Source organism: Agelaius phoeniceus, chromosome 12 (genome assembly GCF_051311805.1).
Source record: "Agelaius phoeniceus isolate bAgePho1 chromosome 12, bAgePho1.hap1, whole genome shotgun sequence".
In the NCBI taxonomy this organism is placed as follows: domain Eukaryota; kingdom Metazoa; phylum Chordata; class Aves; order Passeriformes; family Icteridae; genus Agelaius; species Agelaius phoeniceus.
The window spans coordinates 6,434,247-6,457,337 of record NC_135276.1 but is presented as its reverse complement, the minus strand read 5'-3'; the positions used below and the strand labels follow the sequence as shown (position 1 = coordinate 6,457,337).

Below are 23,091 nucleotides of genomic sequence, written 5' to 3'. Positions count from 1 at the left end.
ACCAATAGTTCAATTTCAAAACAAATTACTTTAAAATCTGAAAGTATCAAAATGCTTGTGTAGGTATTTAGAAATAGCTGAAACTGATCAATTTTAGATAATTACATGAATTATGCTTTCACCTTCCTGAGGGACAGCTATGCTTAATGTACCACAACTGACATATGCCAAGTTGGGAATCTGTATCAGGACCAAAATGTCACCCTTGTTCCCATTCAGGTTTGTGTCTTGACTCATTGCCTGTAAACACAACAAAGTGCTACACCTGGGTTCTTGCTCCTCTGCTTCTGACCTCAGTCCTCCAGCCCTTGGAATCAGCATGCCAGAGCCTGAGAAATGGGAAGAGCAAGTCTCAGAGGCAGTGCTGTGGCTGCTGCTTCCCAGCTGAAAGCAGGGCTTGGTCATATCCAATTCACAGCCCATGAACCCAGCAGCTAAAAGCCTTAGGCTCATGTTTAATTTAAATAGATGTATTGATCCTTAAACCTGAGGAGTAACCCAAACTCATGACCTCAGTCCCTCCCATGATATATTGAAATAGTCAGCTTAAAAAGGAAAGCAAGCACCATACCTGAGATATGGGCTGGTTCACAAACACCCAGCCTGTGGTAGGATTAATCTGTAAATAATTTGGTTCATCACTTGCTATGGAATATGTGATGGCAGCATTTGAGCTGTAGTCATCATCACGGGCTGCAACACGCAGGAAGCTGGTCCCAACTCTTGTGTCCTCTCTAAGGAAATCTAATGGAAGGAAAGGATATTTCCAATTGATCATTAATTTCCTAAACTACCATGGACATTTTAGTAAGTCATAAAGAAATAACTGCCATACATTATTACTCTAGTATAACTTGCTCTTCCTTGTAACAATAGCCACACACACTGAGTATTTTAAAGGGCTGCTATTACTCCAGAGCTACAGATTATATCTGAACTTCATATTACCCCATTCATAACCTGGAATTCTTATTTAAGATACTTCTTTTAACTGTATTTTAACCCACAGAATAATTGCTCTGTATGAATGACATGGCTATTGTTTCAAGGAACTTTCCCATAATGCAGGCCTATGAGCCAAGGCTGTACATGTTACATAACACATATTACAGTGAGCAACAGCTCTGCAATAAATAAGCCAAGTGCATCTCTTGATGCATCAAATTTGTCACATGTTCTACTGCCAGGATAGGCAAAAACCCAAAAATCTGAGACATGGGGTACGCTCACACTCAGGGCACTGAAACTCTATCCAATGACTCTCAATTACATTCATAGTGGGTGTTTTCAAATCTGGGGTCATTGTCATTTTGGTCCAGGATGACAATATTGATCTGACATATCCCAATGAGCGGCTCCGCTGCCTGATCTGTTGCTGTCACAGTGATGGGATATTCCCTCTGCTTTTCTCGATCAAATACCTGAACAGTTGTCAGAACTCCTGAAAACAAATTAAATATCAAAGAGTTAAAATTCTGTGCATCTGGCAACATTCTTCATGCAGATGTTTCTTTTTCTGTCAATACATTGGGATACAATGCAGTAGGTTAAGTACACCTATAACATCAGATTCAAGGATCCAACCCTGAGATTTAACAATTGCAACAGCTGACATTTTACTGCTCAGGCAGACTCAAACTTTAGTTACACTTACATCTACACACCAGAGGAATTTGAATTAGAATGGAAGTGTAATTTACGTTTAGAAAATGAAGGTAAGTACAAACTAAGAAAATGAGTTTCTCAAAAAATTATTTCTTTTGAAGAGCAGTAAGTACAGGGTAAAGGAATGTTTCATATCTTTTATCCTCCAGAAATTCAGCCTGAACCTAGTTTTGGCCTTCTAAGATTTAGTTCCTTTGCTATTTGTAAGACTGTTGTAATTTGGATAAATTATATGCCATTAGCAATGTTGCAAGGTAATGTACACTTAAAATAGGTTTGTTTGGGTTTTTTAATCTAGTTACAAAAGCACACAAGTTACTTCACAAAGCAGAACTTCCACATTTCAAGGAAAACATCAGCTTTAGTTCAGTACTGGACATGTATGAAACTTAGTTTTATGGAAGACTTGTTCATGCAGTTAATACAGTTTATATTTGGTCTGCAGTCAAAACACCAAATGAAAAAGCATGAAGTCTGATTTTATCTAAGCCTTTTCCCCAACAGTGTCACCAGGTGGTTTCTCTATGCCATTATCAGCACTGACATTTGCTTTACCTGTGTCAGGGTGAATGCTAAATGCTGGTAGGACACCATCTCTGTGCATCAAGCCATATTTCACTATTCCATTGGCCCCTTCATCAGCATCAGTGGCTTCAACCTGCAGAACAACAGTCCCTGAAGGCTGATTTTCCAGGACAGAAGCATGTTCCCGATAATACTGGCACTAAGAGAGGGGAGGAAAAGAAAGAAAGAACAATTTAAAAAAGAGAAAAATCAAGGACTTCCCTTGCCATTTGATTTAAAAGTATACTAGCAGAGGAAAAAATAATTATTTAGCTACACTTCCATTGCCATGCTCAGCTGTTAAAGCTTTATCTTACCATGATTAATTTAAATTTCCTTTGCTATTTTGTGGTTATACAAACAACACAAAACATGAGGCCACTGAGCATCTCCATCTAATGAAAATATTTGGAGAAAATGTTAAAGTTGCTTCCAAATGCAAATATTTTTCTATATTAGCAAAGGTCTAATAAAAAACGAGGGCACACACTTGCCCAAACCACAGAATTGTTTTGATCAAAAAGGGACTTCTACACAAAGTAATTTTGTCAAGGAGAGGCTACTGAGAATTTCTAGGACTGACATGAATAGTTGCTGACTTTTCAAAATATGCAACATTGCTCATCAACATCTGAGCTATCAGTACCACACCTGAATATAGAAAACAGATCTTTAATATGAATTAACATTCTGAAACCAAATTCAAGCATTGATTTTTCACAATTAAGCTAATTGATTTTTCACTGTTTAAGCTAAAACACTCATTCTTCTCTCTTTCTTTAGTTGCAGACACACAATCATCAAAGGAAACCTGTGTAATTTAGAGAGGTGTTCTGGAACAAGCCCACTGCACAGACAGCTATCCCTGTGGATTCCTGCTCACATGGGATCTCCAGAAGTGTTTCACTTGGTCTCACCCTCTGAAATGCCAGAGATGAGGTGTGGCTCAGGGAACAGACAGGAGCTCACAGGAGCTGTTCTGCCACAAGAGCAGAACAAAGCCTGAAAGCCTTAGGGAGGGATGGAAAAGAAGAAGACAGGGCCCAGAGGGAAGGAGAGCACCTCCTGTCCAGTTCATCAGCTGCAGTGCCAACAGTGCTAAAACATTTTTACACAGTCCAGTACAAATGCCAGAGGCTCATATATTTACCTTCTGAAAGACAGGTTTGTTGTTGTTGACATCATCAATTTTCACAACAACCTGGGCAGTACTTGTGAGAGGATGGGGCCCTCCAGAGGCATTATCATCAGTAGCTGTGACATTCAGAACATATTCTGTCCCCTGCAGCTCAGGAAATGGGCTTGCACGAAGTCTAACTAGTCCTGTAAAAACAACAGGTTGTGGGGTTTTGCTGCATTAACCCATTCCCATTATCCTTCTCACTAGTGAACATGACAACAAAGCATTCTGGCTTTCCTATTCACCAATAAAGCATAATGCTGTGCTGTTTGATTTAACTACAGTGTTTTTACTGCAGCCCCACATTAAAGCAAAATAAAGACATCACAACAGGTTTGTCTGCAGGTTTGTCCACAGAGCAAACTGAGCCTACAGCCACAACTCAGCTGCCCTGCACATAATGACTTCCATCAATCTGCAGCTGCCATGGACAGCTCAGCTGAGACTCCTTCAAGTTTACCTTCCTGCAGCTCAGATACAGCAGCACTGAGCTACAGAGGCTCAGGCTGAGACAGCTCTGTTGTGGCTCTCAGAATCCCCCCAGGACACAGCCTGCTGGCTGGGACACACAGGCACTGGCAGAAATGCAAAATGCAGAGGGCACCACAGCTGCCTGCAGAGATCCTGCAGACAGGGGCTGCCATTCTTCTGCTCCACCATCCATCACATCTGTTATTCATCAGGAATAATCACAATTGTCATCACAACAGAGTATTTTCACAGCATCAACGTCACTAAATTTGCTTGAAAATGTATTGTTTTAGTTGCAGCACTTGTCTTTGACACTTCTCCACAGTACCTCCACATTTCTACAAGAGGGTACAGACTATTCCCCTGACATCATTCCTGAAAAGAAACTGCTGTAAGCCACTCTATAAACCTTTACTGGTTTATTCAGCAACAACAGCCTAAAAGTGTTTTGGAAAAAATGCTAATGTTCCTAAAGTTAAGTTTCAAATACTATAGAATTAATTGGCAAAAAATATAAATGTACCTATATTTGATTTTCTATATTAAAACTGTGGAGCTAATCCAAAGAGATGCTATCAATCAAATGTTGAAATGCTCTGACCAAAAAAATCTGTTTCTCATGAAAAAGGTCTTCAGAAGTCTCATGTCTATTAATGCTGTAGCTTTTAGACACTTTCAAAACCTTTGTTCCTCTTCAGATGCCCAAGCATCTGTAGAAATTTAACTCTTGGAACCTGCAACTCTATTTTTAAGTCAGAAAGGAAGGGAAGGAGCTCACAGTAAACTCAGGGTCATGAGTCAATGCTTGCAAGTTACCTGCAGACTGTATTTTTGGGAATGTTTCAGAATCTTACATTAATATTGCAAAAACCATGATTGCATTGAAATTAAAATTTCATGTTAAGTGAACTCTATGAAATAATGTGAAGGAATATCTAAGGGCAGCTTGCTCCTTCCTATGTATTCAATGCTTCTGCTTTGGAAAATCTAAGTTCAGATTTTGATTGCAGTTCAAAATACAAAGCAGTTTAACTGAAGTTAATTAAGTTACTTCAATCCTTCAATGGGATTTCAATTTGTTTGCCTGTTTCAATCTCAAAACATCCTCTTCTGTTTTTTCAAGCAATCAACAGCAAATAAATCCTATTAATTTAAAGGGATATGCCAGCCTACTCAGATGTTGGTGTTTGTGCACTTATTTAATTTACTTTTTTTTTCCTAATGAGGACACTAATGTGGTGGGAACCTTTTTTCTTCTCATGTTTTGAAAATATGTGACTATTGAAAATAACTAAAAAGATGTAAACATTGGCATTTCAGAACAAGTGCCTTAAACTGCAAAGTATTTCTCCACACATCTTTTTTTCTCATGCATGCAGTATTCTTGGCTAAACAACACTGGTCACGTGAATGATTAATCTTAAATGAAAAATATACTTAGTTAGTTCAGATTTTATATACTTTTATCTTCACTGAAATATAACAGTGGGGGTCTCATTCCACCTACAAACACTTCATTTTGTGTCAGCACAACATAGATAAGTCCAGCCAGGAAATGTTTGCTCTCACCAGCATAATCAGGACCAAGACCCAAGCACGGGGTGGGAAAAGCCTCATTTAAAATCCCAGATGTCCAGTTTCTTATATTAAATTCTATTCAGATACTTGTCTGACATTTTGGAATGTCACCCTGTTATCAATAATAACATTCTCTATTAATTTACTGTCTCTTAAGCTACCTGTTATCTATAATAATGCCCTCTATTAAGTTACTGACTGAAAGCAAACACTGAACAGGTAAGAGAGGTCAATTATACACAGATTTGAGGAAATTATACCATTTTTTATCTTTATAAGAGAGTATAGGCATTCTTCCCTTGCACTTGTTAAAATTAAGCTTCAAAGATAGCATATGCTATTCAGTTTATTCAGATAATAAGACCAAATTCAAGGTGCATCACAACAGAACCCACATTATGACCACAGCAGTAAAGAGCTAATAGACAATTACCTTTCTTAGGGTCAATAACAAAGTTCCCTCTCTCATTCCCAGACAGAATATCATATGTCACACCATCTCCATCAGGATCAACAGCATTAACTGTGGCAATCAGTGTGTTTGGGCCTGCATCTTCAGAAACAAAGCTCCTGTAGCTGTTAACAAACCCAGACAACAGCACAGTTAAATTAAATTCATTAATTTAACCAGGGTATAATATATACAGAACTAAGCTTTACAACACCTACTAACTAGCTGTTCAAAGGGCACTGCAGGAATTGGTAACTTTCTAATACAATTATACTGATATGATGCTTTTTTGTTAAGCAGTGAAATGATAGCATTGATGATCTATCCAACCATCCACATCCTTCTGTTGTTACCCCCATATTTCCCTCCAAACTTTCAACAGCCTTGAAGATGAGGTGTGCAACAAGACTTGTGCTAAATGCAGAATTCACGTGGTTTTTTTAGTTTAAAAAAATGAGCTTCCTGATGCACAGACTCCAGGCTAACATTTGCTAAATTAAAGCAGTTCCCATCACAGCACTTTCTGACAGAAGCCCTCAAAAGACTTTCAGTGCAGTCCTTGCCCCAGCAGGACTAAGATGAGAGTGAGATGTGGAGGATATGTGCATAATGTCAGTTTTACAAAAATCTCTGCTCAAGTCCAGACACATCACTGACATTGTAAGCTCTTAAGAGGCATTATCAGCCTAAGCTTAATGCTCTCTGGAGTAGAAAAGCCCCCTGCTTTAGCAAAGTCCCAAACATTTATTATTTTATCTGACTGCACTGAGCAGTGGCAGACTAAGCACCCACCAGGCCTGTCCACAGGAGATACCCCAAAGCTCAGCTGTAAGAGGAGCTGCAGCTGGCTGGATCCACCAGAATACAGATGCACCACTGGGTTAGACTGCTTATGGACACACTGGCCAGATGCTGAGAATAGCAAAAAAAATTGAAAGGAAAAGAAAATGGATGCACAGGAAACCTTTTCCTTCGCTTTTGTTGTAGAGATTTGTGTGTTTTCCATGAAACCTCCATAGAAACAGCTTCTTTTCTTCCCCCAGTTTTATATGCAATGGAGTAAGAGAAGTAAATCATTCTGGTTTAGCTCAGTCACAAACCTCAAGACACTGTATTAACTGTGCATCTCAATAGCAAATGAACAGTAATACTGATAATTTTTTACATGAAATACAGGGAGAGCGGAGATCAGAAGAGATCTCTTAAAAAAGAAAAAGTAAAAACTGACAACATGAAAGAGAGTGGTAGCCTTAAGCATTTCCTAACTGAGATAAAGAATAACTGTGATGAAAGAGAGCTCATGGCAAGGAATCATGAGTTTATAGTGGGCTGTAAATCTGTTTGAACAAAGGGCTAGAAGGACAACATCATCACCTAGATTTGTATTAGTCTGCCACAGAGCACAACATTAACTGCAAACAGTCTCTCAACAGGCCCCAATTTACATATGTTCACAATGATTCCATTTCATGGAAAATTTCAACTAAGTTCTGTCTGAAATTTACCTCTGGGTTGAGGATTTTTTCATAACAGGAAAGATAAAGCAAAATCAAAGCCTAGTTAACAAAAACCTTGAGATAATTTGTATTCCAGGAGATGAATTCAATTCCAATGCCTATCTACACATACACACAAGAGTAGTTTCCCTGCTATTGCACAGAGAACAGAAAAGCTTCTTGTGAAGTTTTGGTAATTTCAAATAATATTAATTTTAATCATATTCTTCAGTAAACTTTAAGTACAAGAGATGACAGGGATTTTTTTTACACTTTGTTTTCTGTTTCAAATTTGTTAGAGATGTTTACAGCATCTTAAATAGTATCACTCACTTCTGATTCAAGTATTAGGAACAGATGCAGATAAATATTCAATATCTCTGAATAGCAAAAGAAATTAAATTAAAAATAGGAAGAGTGAGAAACATAACCTGGTTTATCTGAAAATATAGATAAATCCAATAATAAATTCCAAAAGATCAAAATTTCCAAGTCATATCTTTTCAGCAATGTTTAGAAAAGAAAGAAAGGCACAAGATTTTGAAGCCAGAGGTTATCTGCACATAAAACAAGGACTGTCAGAAAGCTTTGATGTTTTGTTCAGCTAAACCCCAAGCTTAACATCACTGAAATCTTTGCTTTGGTTTTGTTCTGGGCAACTTCTACTTTTAAGAGTAGAAGTTGGTGCAGAAACTGACTGGAAATTCCATTACTAAGCCTCTAACATCACTGCAAGTTTTTAGCACTTCTGGAATTGCTTCGGATGCTGCTGAGTCCCAGATATGGAAGAAAAGTGCTTACATGTATTTAGAAGAAAAAATATATACATACAATTTGTAGGGGATGGAAAGTGAAATTAAGTGAACTCCACTTAATGGCACTTATCTTGTGGGTTTTGTAATTCAGTTGCCATTTAGGATTGTGTCATCTAAGCATTTTTCTTTGACAGCTATAAACCAAGGATGCAGACTGCTGACTCTAAGTTTAAACTGCCTAATTAAAAGGCAAAATTCCCCCATGTCTCTAGATGAGGGCTGATGGCAACAACTCTGGTGCCTATTTTTTCTGCCTGATTTCCTTTGGTGGTGGAGGGATGCTCCTGAACTGTATAATCTGAAATTATTGCACCATACCATTCAGCACACACTGGACAAAATAAAAGTGCATAAAAGAGATATAATAAATAATAATAAATAAAAAATGTAATAAGATATATTGTTTATATACTACCTTTTTTTAAATTGAGAGTTACAGAGTCATAATATCAGCTCACATTTGTCAGACTAGCTCTCAGCTTGGATTGAACCAAAGCCAATTGCCATTCTGTGATCAGCCATGCAAAAATACAAAATAAAAAAAGCAACAGTAAAAGATAACAGAGTCTGAAGAATATATATTTACATAGTCTGAGAAAACTCAGGTGCTTCATCATTCACATTGGAGACATGGATCCTAACAGTTGCTGTGCCAGTCCTGGGCTCTTCCCCCTGATCCACAGCCATAATGATGAACTCATAGAGGTGGTTTGGGCGCTCATAGTCCAACCGTGTGGCAGGGAAAACAGTGCCATGAGCAGTAATGCTGAAGTCTTGGCTCAGAGTGTAATACAGCAGCTGGGCATTCTCCTTGGAATCACAGTCAGTGGCTGTCACTGGGAGAGGAGAGGAGAAAGGCATTGTGTAGATCCAAGTTAGTGAATTGGAATGTTAAGTGCATTTACTGCTTCTGAGGCAGGATTTGCCTTGGTATGTGGTGTTTGAAATCAGTCAAGAACTCTGCTGTCCCTTGTGCTTTTTAGTGAACTAACCCTTACTCAAAAATAAGGAATTTTTAAAATCAAAAGTTAAGTCCCTGGGAGAATTTAGATGCTAGATCTTGACTTTGTTGGAGTCCTGTACCATCAAGGATATATTCCCACACAGAGAAGTAAATTCTCATGTCCACCTGACCTACACTGCTGACTCAAAATCACTCAGATCATACACTGGGAAATTAAAGATGGGATATTTACATATATTATTCAATTGATGCCCAATATGTGTTTGTCAGATCCTATTCATAACCTACATAAATCTATGCTAAAAGCACAGCTACCAGACCAGTGACTAATAAACTACCATTAGTATAGGATAAATCACTAAGCAGAACAATTAGGAGATTATAAAAGCCTATTTACTAGGGAAAAGCAATTTTCCAGCAGATGAATTTCCTTTTCCCCCCTCAAGTTTAGAGAAAGTTTATGTAAGGGTTAAAGACTAATACAAGGCCCTTGTACATCTGTTTAATAGACACAGATTTGTTTTCTTGCTACATTTTACAGAGCACCAGCACTTGAAGCTCAACTTCTTGGTCTACCTGGGAAGAAGCAAAGTCTTCTTGTCAAGCATCCAAACAGAACCTCACACAGAACAGTTAAAGTGTACAAGAAGCTGTTAATGCAAGAGAGCAGAACTCCTACAGCAAGCTCACACAGGGCTCTCAGAGACAGGCAGAGAAGGAGAGCTGAGGTGTCCATAACTTCTGATCCAGGATCACTCTCTTCCTTCAAAAAATGTAGCAAGACTGCTACCATGAGCCTGCTGCTGTAATACCAGCCACAACAAAGTTCTGATACTTCAAAATTCCACAAAGAAAATCTGTTTCCTTTGCATTCCTGTCCTCCAAAATTGGTTGGGCTGTGGCACCAGTAAATAACTCTGACATGAATCTACAAGGTGTCATTTGCCTTCAGAGAGCTGCAACAACCCACACTGGGACAAGTAATTTTGCTTTCTGAACTGAATTCTAAGTGGTGCACGGGAGAAAAATACAGTGAACATAATAAATGGCTTCAGGAGCACTAACCTTGGAGAAGTGCAGTTGTCATAGGAACTGTTTCAGGAACACCGACTTTGCTGTAAATCGACTGATGAAATTCAGGGGCACAATCATTCACATCTGTGATTACAACCAAAACCTTAATGGAGAAGAGGGGAATGTTAAACAGCAAAGTGAATCAAGGGAACGACCTCAGTACTCTGGAAATACCCCATGGAAGAATTTCCCAAAAACATCCTTGAAGTCTTCAGCAGCTATAGGATGAGACATTTTTCTTAGATTGCTCTTTTTCTGCTGAGTGCCACTGAAATATTACATTCCAAGATACTAGCAATTGCCAAGCCCCTGACCCTGCAGCAATGTTTTCCACTCACCCTTCATCTCCATTGATTATTCCTTATTACTAGTTTAAAGGGAAATGCACCATCTGCTTGCCAAGCACCCTTTTTCCATTATCTTATCTTGCAATACTTCTGTGATTTGTAACACTAAAAACTCTTCTGCCAAGCATATTACATTTTAGCATTATAAATCTCTAAGACCGAGTTCTGAATTTAATTACAGCAGCACAAATCAGATATAAGTGGAACTGATCTCCAGGGAAGTGATCACAGCCCCAAGCCTGACAGGGCTCAAGGAGTACTTGGACAATGCTCTGAGGCACAGGGGGGATTGTTGGGGTGTCTGTGTAGGGCCAGGAGCTGGACTCAATCCTTGTGGCTTCCTTCCAACTCTGGATATTCTATGGTTCTGGAAAACCAAGTAAGAGATATAATTTTGCCTCTAACATCTTTACAAATGCTTTCTTATTCCTGTGTCAAATACCAGTCCACAGTTTACACTCCCAGCAGTAAGGAGTGTGTAAAGGAGCCTTTCTGGGGCTCGTGCTGCACCTCATGCAGTCAGTGGAGGCATTCTGCATTACAGAGCACCAAGCAGAGCTGCATTCCATGAGCCTTGCACAGCAGCTGTGCATGAACTAGAGCTGCTCTCTCAACTATTGAGGTTGCATCAGTGTAAAACAGGTACAAGTTAAACTACCTCAAGGCTAAACATATTGTAAAATCATCTCATAATCCTCTTTTGAGTCATATTTTACCATTCTTCATCTTGTAGTACACAAGGGTCAGCTGAAACTATTGGGCTCTGGTGTGCTACAGCCAGTGTTTGTTACACTGGCATACTGCTTCCTGTCTCTCTGTGTCCTCACACTTGATCCTAATAATTCTATCTCCAGCTCCCTATCTTATTTCCTGCAGCAGGAACAAACTCATATAGTATGTTTTTCCTAGCTCAGTGAATCTCTGAATTCAAATAACTCTAATAACTATATTAAGAAATATTTCTGCTGTCAAACAGCTTTCTAAAATACCACAAACCATCAGCTTTTAATATCAGTGAATTTTTATTACTTTCTTCTTTTATGAGTTCACTTTGTGTTCTTGATACAAAACAAGTAATTATTTGCTTTGCCTTTGTTTCAGAGTGGAATTATCTCAAATGTACTTCATACTTGATGAAAGTAGAGTAAGACAAAACCTCATGTCTGGCTTGGCCATACCCATTTCCATGTGTTACCAGATAAGGCTTGGGATCTATGATGGGGTGGCATACTGATCCCTCAGAAACAGCCTTTAGAGCATCTGCAGGAGTGAAATACAAGAGTACCCAAACCACTCCTCAACATCTCCCCAGAGAGAGAAAGACTTTTGAAATGGACAGCAAAACAGTCAGCATGGGGAAACGGGAGCTCCTGGTGAATCTGTCCAGATTCCAAAGGATGAAGGAAAATGGAAATGCAGCCTGGCTGCTGGAGGGGAACACCTACCTCAGCAGCAGTGCTGAACTGCTCCTCACTCTCCTCTGCCCTGACCAAAAGGAGGAACTGGTGAGGGTCTCCTTCATAATCCACACTCCGAGTCAGACTGAGCTCTCCTGTTGCCCCATCGATGCTGAACAGACCCCCAGGATTAGTAAGCAAACTGTAGCTCAGGGATTTCTTTTGAAATGACACAGCAGTGACTGTAAGAAAGCTGCATTAAAAGAAGTAAAAAGAGAGGACTCAAGGACATAACATTCTGAAAAATATGACAAAAGCAATGCATATCAGGAATGATGGTGCAACCCTGCAGGTCTGCTCAGAGGTATCCTCAGTGAAGTCAGTGACAGCTGTATCTAAACACCAAATTCAAGCATTTTGTTACACAGTGCTTCTATCACCTTGGGGTTAAACAGATAAAGATTCTTGGAAGCAGAACACAGTAAGGATTAAAAATGCAGGAACAGAGGATTTAAATTTTGCTGCAACTGAATTGCCTACTTCAACTTCCTTCTGTGGTAGTGATGGTTTTCAGGCAGGAAACTAAAAGATAAAGCAAGATGAAAAAGATTTGTTTTAATAACAGCACAGTAAGTTTGCTGCAGTCATAGCATCCTAAAGTTCCAATAGATAACAGCAAAAGGATAAAAGCCAGGCCCTAGCAGCAGTGTGTGTTACAGCTTACACTGGAAACACATTTTTATCTCATCTGACACTATCTTTTTTCCACTGAAGTGCAATGTGTTTAAAGCCTTCAAGTGGAAACACCCACAACAAGAAGTAAAAGAAGAAACCTAAAACTAAGTATTTTTAAAGGATTTAAGCCAGAAAACTAATTCCTCAAGTTCTTTTGCTTTAACATGAACGTTTCTTAGGAAAAAGAATTGCATCTCCCAGGAGAACACACCAACATGATCCTGTGGCAATTACAGTCAAAAACCACAAACTCATTTTGTGCAAACTCCATTTCCCCCCCTTGCATTGCCATGCTGCTGTACCTCACTTCCCCCTGGTGCACTACTGAACCAATGGACAGCACTGCTGTGGGTCATTATCTCTCTCCACTTTTCTCCCCTATTTTCCTGTGCTGAGGTCTCACAGGCAGTTTCAGCTGGTGCATGACTGCATTCCTGCCAACAGGAATTATTTTGCTCTCCTTCCAGCTCCCTGCCCTATGTTCAAGCCACCTCTCCTCTCCTGCCAGTACTGAAAATCTCAAGGCCATGCTGGGAGCACATTTAACAACCCAACTGAAAACTTTTATTGTCTTTTTTATCCTTGTACCTCCTCAGCTCAGGCTGCCTGTGCAGCTGTGGCTCATCGGTGTGACAGGCAGACCAAAGGAAGGGAAAGGTTTGGTAATGATCCTCTGCTCAGCAGCAGCCTTGAATCAGGCTCTATTTAGGAAATCCCAAACCCAGAAATTCAGTGCATGACAGCAACTGTGTTCTGGTTTGGCAAACCAAACCACTACACCTGCATACTTGGGTAATTGGTCCAATTTCTGGACAACACATTACAGAAACAACTGTCACACTTTCATTGTGTATATTCAAACCTTTGTAGGTAATAACCACACAAAATACTTCATTCCTTTTGGATATTACCAAGTCATTTGATCAACTGACTAATCTACTATCATCTAAGGTGTGAAAACTTATTTCTAATAGTGATAAAAAGTTATGAATAATTTTATTTTTAATTCTAAACATTATTGAACCCAAGACAGCTGGTACCTGTTAGACATTGTAGTATTTTGCATTTATTCCATTTCTTTTATGCCTGTGCAATTTAATTTTATTGCAGTTTAAAAAAAAAAAACTTGTTCTCTACTAAGATTTTGTTTTAAATCTTAATAGTCCTTAGTTATTTGGACACTATAAAACTGAATGTTCCAGACTGAACATTAGCACCACAGATAATATAATATTAATAATATTTGAACTGCCACAGAAGGAACACATAGACTGACAAAAGTATTCTCGATTCAAGTGGAAGAGAAAACATTTGTTGTAAGAAAAAAATAGTTTGGGAAAGAAAGGACTGAGTATTCAGATGGACTTATGTTACTGACATTTTCTGTGATATTTCAATTGACATGGTTCTACAAAGGATGGAAAATAACAAGTTCTGTGGCATCTTCATTTTAGCTCAGTTTGTCATTGTGTTGAAGACAGGAAAAAGAATCTTTGTTTTTCCAATTTTCTCTTGGTGGTGAAGGCACTTCTCCAAATTTGACATGTAAAATTAATATATTCTTTCACTCAGGATATCTTTCTTCATGAAGTGATGCTAATTTGTATTCTGCATTTTGTTTGAAAGCTAAGAAACAATCAACTTCTAATCCTTTCCATATCATTTCAAAAAGTAAGAAAGCACAAGTATTCAATAGCACCTCTCCCTGTAAAAGGGTGACTAAAACACTACCACATCAAACTGTGTCAGGATCATTTCTATTAAGAGACCTAACTTGCTTCTCCCAGTATTTATTTATGATTCACAAACAATACCAAGGCTCTGGGGAGATCCAAGAGAGGTGAAAAGCAGGACACAAGCTCCCTGCCCTGCTGTGAGCTGTACTTACGGTTCTCCTTGCGGGGTGCTCTCAGGAACATACACCAAGTATGAGATGTTGGTGAACTGTGGTGGCCGAAATCCAGCAATTACAGAAACAGAGGCTGGGGATCCCCTGCTTCCAAGCTGATCTGCTGCTAGTACAGTCAGCAAATACTCCTTGTCCCTCACCAGTGGCAAACCTGTTGTTTTAATCCAGCCAGTGTCCTTCTCAACTTCAAATCTGTCTTCACCACCTGGAAGGAACATGTCCACAAATTGTCATCAGTGAGAACATGTTTATTGGATTAAAATTAGGAGGAGAATACAGTGTCAATTCCCAAGCTGGCTTTGGCTTAGGATCAGCATGCACACTAAGGTTGAAAACTTTGTTTAGAACTTACATATCAATCATTACATTTATCATTCATGATTGCATTTCAAAATTCCACTTCATTCTCTGGACAATTATCACTCTTCTTTATCACTGAATAATAAAATAGTTTAGATTGGGAGGGACCTTAAAATCCATCTCATTCTACCTCCTGCCACAGGCAGGGACACCTCCTATGAGACCAGACTGCTCCAAGCTCTGTCCAGCCTGACCCAGGACACTTCCAGGGATCCAGGGGCAGCCACAGCTTCTGTGGGCACCCTGTGCTGGGGCATCCCCACCCTCACAGGGAGGAATTTCTTCCCTATATCCCTCCTAAACCTACTCTCTGTCAGTTTAAGCCATCCCCCCTTGTCCTGTCACTCCAGGCTCTTCTGAATAGTCTCTTGCCATCTTTCTTTTATCCTCCAAACTTTGCTGTTTCTTGACCCCAAGTATCCCTTATCAGAAAATTCTCCACTGGAGAGGTATTGCTGCTCCTCATCTGCTCTGACACTTTTGAACTATTATTAAAGTTTCTTAAAAGGAGACACACAAAATACTCTCACTGAGTTTGTACAAGCTTTGCACAACCCAGACCTTTAAAAATTTGTTACAAATGAACCAGAAGCATGACTCCCACAAGGGATAGGAACATTAACCCTCCTCTCCACCCAACACACTACTCCTCCACAGCCTGTCTCATAAATACAGTCCTCATTCCCACCCCTTGCCAAAGCCTTGGGATTATTGACTGCTCCATTCCCCATCATACCCAGGGATATAAATGGGCAAGAGCTCAACTTTGCAAAGAAATCTATCCATACATCAATAAAAGTTTCTTTTTCTCACACACAGAGGTGAAGGTTTATGAACTTTTTGCAGGAGGAAGGGAAAGCTGAGGCTAAAAAAGTCACAATAGTGAGGCATAATACTCAGGGAATGGGAGGGTTAAAATTTACCTTCCAAGAGAAAATATTCTACAGTTCCATGGATCCCTTCATCTGCATCCACAGCAAGCAGCTTGTACACTTCAGTCCCTCCTGCAGCCTCGGGGGAAACCACAGCCAGGAAGGGGAAGGGCTCCATGGCCCACTCAGGGACGTTGTCATTCACGTCTGTCACAGTAAGTGACACGTGCACCAGGTACCAGTCCTTCCCTAAAGGTCACAGCAAAAGGAAGAAATCATCAGACAGCTCTTCATGGCACTGAGAGTAACAGAAACCTGTCAGGACCTGAGTGTGCACTTCCTGCAATACTGCTGGCACATAGTCCAGAAACACCTGGAGTTCCTCTGCAATGAACAGCATCCAGGAGCAATGTGGGGAAGAAATAACCAGCACAAGCACTGCTGACCTGCAGGACTGGGGCCACCCATATCACATTCTTCTGAGATCTCTTCTTAGGAAAAATCATACATTCTTAAATTTTCAAACTTTACATAACTTTTTTCTAAAAAGTGTATTCTTTTTCTGAAGAAGGAAAAAAAAGCATCAAATATTATGTTCATGCAAAGTTACAGCAACTCTGAATTTTGCAAGTTAAATACTTGTTGCCAAAAATTCTCATTTACTCTAACCAATGATTTGCCCTTCTGTAAAATTCACTGAAATCCTAATATAGTTTTCACTCCTATTTAAGTTGAAATATTATTAAATACATACAATCAAAATCCAGAAGAACAAACCACCACAAAATGGAACTTAAAAATTTTCCAAAATTCAACAGCATAAGATCCTTAAAAATTGAGGAAAAAATATTTATTATACTTTTACCATTATTAAATTAACCAATTAAGTAGCAGAGCTCCTAACAAGTAATAAGTATCAGCCAGGTATTGCTGAAAAGGTGGCAGAAAGGACACTTGAGACACTGATGGAGCAAAGGGGCTTTTTTAACTGATAATGGTCAGTAATAAGAGGGAGTACAGTATGAATAAGACTTGTGCCTGTGGGCCAGCCTGGCTTCCAGCAGACTGGCACTGACCTTGTAAATAGCTCTGGCCAGCAGCCAGGCTGAGGGTCCTGCAGGCCATATTTGATGCCTCTGGCTCCAGCAGGGTGAGCCCTGTGTGCCCCCAAAGGCAGCACAACTGCACTGGAACTGCACTGTGCTCCACCCTGGAACGTGGCCCAGGCCAAAACTGCCATCTACACTGACAGCAGGGCTTAGCCACAAGCTTAATAATGGATGTGAAGAATTTCTAAAGTTGATGGTGTTAATACTTGATTTCAGTGTTGATTTATTATTTATACATACATGAAAACATACAGACAAGCATTTATTTTCAAAACAGCTCTACAGGGATTGAAACAACATGCTAAAAGGAACATCTAAAACTACCAGTTTTAATTTAAATCTAATTAATAATACAAAAACCTTAGTATTCAAGTATATATTGAAGTAGAAAGTGCTGCCAAAATATCTAATCTTGTAGACAATGCTAAGGAAGCCTGTTCTCCCAGGAAGTTCACTTAGGCTGAACTGCTGTACTCATTCTCCCTTTCTACAGCAGCCTGACATCCTTCTACAAAAAACATCCCTATTCCAGCTCAATTCTGTCCCTTTGTGTGAGGTGTGCATGTACAGACATTCTTGCTTCACTCCCACAGAAGCACCACCTCCTGCAGCTCCAGCTTTCCATACTCAGGAGTTCCTGTCTGCTGGCACATGGCAAGTTTAGCACAGCACATCAGGGTCTGCCATCTGTGAGCAACCAGCTCGTGGGCTGTTGTAAAGGAAACTCCTTGGTGTTGTGACTGGCAAAGTCAGATAGAAGTTTCTTAGTTTAGATTCCTAAGACTTAATCCATCATGACCTTTGAGTACATCTATTTTTACCCAGAAAATTCTCTTAACAGAAAAAATCAGCAGTCACCCAGAATAATCACTGAGGCTCTGTTGAGTTCACCTTGTAAAATTGTATTAATTCCTCTGTATTTTAAACCTGTGAGTACATGGCCTTTTTTGTTTCTCTAAAGAGCAACAAAAAGTATATTGACAGTAACTTGTTAAAGCCAAATTAATTTCTTTATAATTATACCCTGTACTCAGAATCGAATGTTCTAGGGAATATAATATCAGTTATATTAAAATTATATATATATATATAAAATATATAAATATATATAAAATATATAATACATATATTATATATATAATATATATTTATATATATATAATTATAATATCAGTCATATTAAAAAACCAGTGCCTACAGCAAAAGCCAATATCTAATTTATCAAACAATAAATTCCAGCAGTGATCAGTTTCCTGAAAAAGAAGCTGTATTGGGTTTGCCCATTAAACATGCCTTGTACCACTGTAGAACATGGATACATGCAACATGTGTTCTGACATTTTCATGGCAAAATTCCCAGTTTCCATATACATCCAAGTCTTTCGAAGCCTTCCTGACTGTGAGAGCCCCTGTGTGTTGGGTATCACTGCACCTCTGCAGACAGAAGTGTTGGGAGGCCCAGTGTAAGGATGCTCAATTCAGCTTCTGTGGACAGATTTTCTTTAAAACAGTGCCTGTGAAGCCAAAGTTTCCAAAGACAAACTCAAACTGCCTCACCACAAAACACAGCTGGCACTGAGTGAGAGCACAGTTGTCCACTCTGCTGTTGCACTTCCCTTGCAGTCACCCAGGTGTAATTCCCTTCAGCATTCAGACAGACTCTGAAAGCTGCTGCTTTGCTTTCTCCTGGGTGTAGCACAAAAAAAAAAAGGCACAAGAAGCTGAGAAACCATTAAAAAACCTCAAATATGTCAAAAGCAGCAGCATGTATATTATTTCTCACTACCATACTGAATAGTACCAGATGTGCTTTAAATATTTGTGTTCTCGTGTCAGAATGTGTGGCCCAAAAGTCCCAGGTCAGCCAGTCCAAGACACCTGAAGAAAATGTAGAGGGAACGTGCTGGACATTGATCCAAAGCTAAAATACACCAGAGCAGCACACAGCAGGGTGAGCTCTACATGAGAAGTGCCAAATGCAATCAGTGACTGCTTGAACACTCCTAAGATTTTAATTAAAAGGTGTCCAAGCAGAGTAGCTGCAAAAGGCAGAAGTTAATGTCAAAGTTGCCTGTCTCTTCTCAAAAGAACAGCTCTGGTGGAAGCTGCCCCAGGTTTGTAAATACCCACTATTAGCCTCGTTTGCCTGGCCATACTGTGGGCTTAAAGTAGCAGCACTAAATTAGAAGCTGGGTTAAGAACCTCTGAAAATCTGCCCCTATAATAGCAAGACCTACTGAGGATTTGAATGCTACCTTGGTAACCCTGCTAGGAGTAGAAAGGTTACTGATGTTTGTCTCTCTGGTGTCTGGAAATCATTCTCCGAATCAGCCCCTGAACTCACTGGGATTCAAGTCCTGCTAGAGTTCCTAACATGCATGTATTCCTCTGTCCAAAAGTAAGTCCCAATTTAAGAATAATTCATTTTTATTGAAGAAGCAGTAATTAATCTGGTTACAAATGCCACTTTCATCACTTAACCAGTGCCAATTCACTGAAAATTAATATGCTGATACTCAGAACATATTTGTAACTGAGAAACAGTTGTAAGAAAACTGTGCAAAAGTGCATAAGGACCAAGCTTTATCCTCACATACAAGCTTTATTGCTCAAAAACTCAAAGGACTTGGGCACATTCCTCCAGCTATTTGTATTTTAGCATTTAAGAGACCTTAGTGCCATTCTGACATCTTGGCAAGACCAAAGCTTTCAGCAATATGTTGGTTACTTCTGAAACACGTGAATAACCTGAAGAATTTTGTTAGGACAGTCAGCAGGAACTGCAGTGCAGGTAATGGAAGAGACAGCATTTAAGTGCCTCTCTTGACCAGCATCCATTTCCACTGCATATGACTCCACAGTTCTTATTGATATATTATCTTCCTCCATCAACCCCAGACAATCTGATTCATAAGAAAAAATGCTGAATAAATCATCATGATTTCCCAGATAAAGGCAGTCTGGAGGAAAATGACTGCCAGTAAGTTTTCCCTTGACTGCATACCATACATCAAAGGAAAAACTGCAGCAGAAACACCGACCAGGACTGGACCTCTCTGCAGGGACCTACAAATGTGACCTGACAACTTGTGGAAACAACATCAGGGTGGCCAGTGAAGCATGATGGGACAAGGGCTTGCCAGAGGACAGCCAATGTGATGAAGAGACTGACAGCAACAATAATGTCTGGGTAATATGTGGATGTCTAGCAGGACAATGCATTCAGGATTTCAAAGTACATGATATTTTTTTAAGCATAACTCCAAATTCTAATTAGCACAGCAAGTGTTTCCAGGTTTTTGCTTGACTGTAATTACCATGACACACACAAAAGGCAGTCTCTTGTGTTTTGTAACTGACACAGCTGCTTGCCTGCAGAACAGACCTTAAACCAGATTTGCAACTCATTTTGAATAAGGTACACAAAATTAATTTTCTCCCTTACTTATGGAAATCTTTTGTGCTTTAAGACAGTGGATGGATAGAAATTTTAGTACTATACACCTCCCTATAGTTCAGGTGTCTCAATGCCTCTGTCCATCAAAATATCCCCCTTAGGTACCTTACAGGTATATTCATTATATCTGTACATCAGTACATAAAAGTAACAGTACATGAACATCAATCTGCATTCATATATTATGGTTAATAGTACTTTATTAGTACTATATGTGCAGTAATATTGCTACATTATAGAAGCAAATAATATGGTACAATTCCACTCAAATCTTAGCAGAAACAGCTTAAAACTGATAATCCTCTGTGGATTTGGGTTAAGTCCTACAAACACACAGAAAGGTTCTACTGAAATCATCTGTTCCCAATACCAGGCCCTGACAAGCAGTGGAGATATCTGCCACTACATCCAGCAGTGCAAGTCAGTCACTACTGAGATCCTAAGTCAGAAATCTGACCCAGGCTTCATTTTCCCAAAAAGAATTTTCAAACTCTTGTGTAGCACAATAGCAATTACAACTGTCTCAATATTGAATGCTAGATGTTTGACTTTCAAGCCAGGAACACCATAGATAGCTTACACAATGTCATCCATTCAAAAGAAATCCTACTCAAAGAATGGTTCTGCTAATTAGGCTGTTGGCATACACACGGATTTTGCATTTGACAGATTTTCTTCCCTAGCTTCAGACAACAGAAAAATTTAAATTGCTTTCTCACAGATATTGAGCAAGAGGAGATAAAACACAAAATGGCCCTTGGTGATCATGAACATGACAGTAACATAACACTGGAATATCTTATTTCAAAAATGAGTATTTTTAAAAGTCATAGAGAAAATAATACTTCCTATTCAAAAGGGTAAAATCACCTTTTTATTTAATCAGAAAGTATATTTCCTCTTATTTTTCTTCAACATGGAAAATAGCAAAAACAGGTTCTACAAGCAGATTGTTTTTCCCATATATTTGCAAACACCATTTATTTGCCCTTTGCAGTATCAAATCTAAGCCCCCTCCACAGCTCTCTTTTCAATTTATACAGGAAACTAAAACTAAAATTATAAACTCAAGTCCAGAGGTTTTTCCTACTTTAGCTGCTTAATTCCCTATTAGAGTCAATTCGTGTATCATCAAAAATCCTTCTTAGGGCAGCTCATCCTGAAGTCTGCTTTTTTCCTCTCTGATATTCCCTGCAGTTGGAATTACTTCCTTTTAACTTAATATTACTGACAAAAGCTGTAGCACTGAAATTCATTCCCTATCACCAAAATCAATCTTCATAATCCACTGCTGAAACTTCATCATAGGTATCTATCTGTAATTGCTTATTTTTCATGCCTATCTGTGGCTGAAAACTGATAAACAGAAGGATTTATTATACTGCCTTGCTCTGAAATCCAACCACATTAGGTAAGGTAATATACACTAGCTGGCCACCTTTCTGCTCACAGGAAATATATTATACATCATCAGTCATCATTTTCATCCCTCAGAAAAAAGCAAACAAAAAATTAAATAACTTGCTGGGAAGTTTAATCATAGTAAAAATGGAAATAAATGGTGATGAGTCAGTAAAAAAATAGGGAAAGTCTCTAAAACATTTAAACAGCAATAACAACAACCAAACAAAACAGGAAAAAGCCTTAATACTCATACACTATGAAGACTGGGGTACACTTCCCACATCAAATTTAGGATACACAGAGGAACTTAGGAAGGGAAAGTCCTCTCAAAATCATGAACTTCTTGGGACAGTTCAAGTTAAAGACTTGTCAAGATGGAAGAACATACTGAAAATTACAAAAACCAATCAGGTATCTTGATGGGATAATGGTTCTCTTCTGCTTTAGCTTTTTACAGCTTTACTGAATCCAGGCTTATTTGAAAAATCTCTCCTGTGATGTTCACCATTAATTTTCTGGGAAGGGATTTTACCATAGAGTAACAAACCAGTTGCTCCAACCTGCTGTTGCAGCTGGTTAGAAAGGCTCATTGGATTGCAGAGAGATATTGCAAATTGATCCATCCTGTCATTTCAGACAGCAACTAGCAAAAATATTCTCCCACCTACCAATAAAGTTACACCAAAGGTGGCAGGAAGAAGGCAAAGGATTTCATACTTAATCATTGAGTTAACAGCAGCTTCTGAAGGCTCTTCTGGTTAAACCAAGCCCTGAAAATCAAGCCTGCTGAAGCTGACTGCAGTTTCAAACACTGTAGGTCAGAGTTGCCTCTAACCCCATCTCTTTTCACCATGTCATTTTAAAAGATGCTGTCAATCTGTGAAATCCAACGGATTCTCAGACTTCTGATTGCATTAGGATTATATGACTGTCTTTGCTCTCAAAAATCCAATGGATAATTCTATAAGACGAGACTTGGAAATAAAATCCTTATATTCATGCAAAATGTAGGCTTCTCTGCATCAGTGTAATTGATAAAACTGACAATGCCAGACATTCTGATTTTTAAAAATCTGACAATAGAGAATATGTAGTTGACTGAACATGTCTCTGCAATTGTGGACAAACATTATACATTCCTTGAATATTCTGAGGGAAGAGGTATTATATTATCATGATTAAACCACAATGGGTGAGAAGCTAGGCTGCTCCTGGCATTTTCAGGTCATTACAATTTATTTTT

At 39.0% G+C, this 23,091-nt stretch overlaps 1 protein-coding gene across 1 annotated transcript in view; it reads right to left on the bottom strand.

Annotated features, from left to right (window-relative positions):
* The window catches only part of LOC129125469 (neural-cadherin-like), a 62,468-nt gene that overhangs the window by 31,222 nt on the left and 8,155 nt on the right, over positions 1–23,091 (bottom strand). Inside the window, exons 2-11 of the mRNA XM_054640934.2 lie at positions 15,930–16,127; positions 14,626–14,851; positions 12,051–12,255; positions 10,250–10,361; positions 8,807–9,056; positions 5,892–6,034; positions 3,380–3,552; positions 2,221–2,389; positions 1,271–1,441; positions 572–744 (exon numbers count right to left, since the gene is read on the bottom strand). Of these exons, the coding sequence (XP_054496909.2) occupies positions 572–744; positions 1,271–1,441; positions 2,221–2,389; positions 3,380–3,552; positions 5,892–6,034; positions 8,807–9,056; positions 10,250–10,361; positions 12,051–12,255; positions 14,626–14,851; positions 15,930–16,127 (1,820 nt within the window). The remainder of the gene's footprint in view (positions 1–571; positions 745–1,270; positions 1,442–2,220; positions 2,390–3,379; positions 3,553–5,891; positions 6,035–8,806; positions 9,057–10,249; positions 10,362–12,050; positions 12,256–14,625; positions 14,852–15,929; positions 16,128–23,091) is intronic.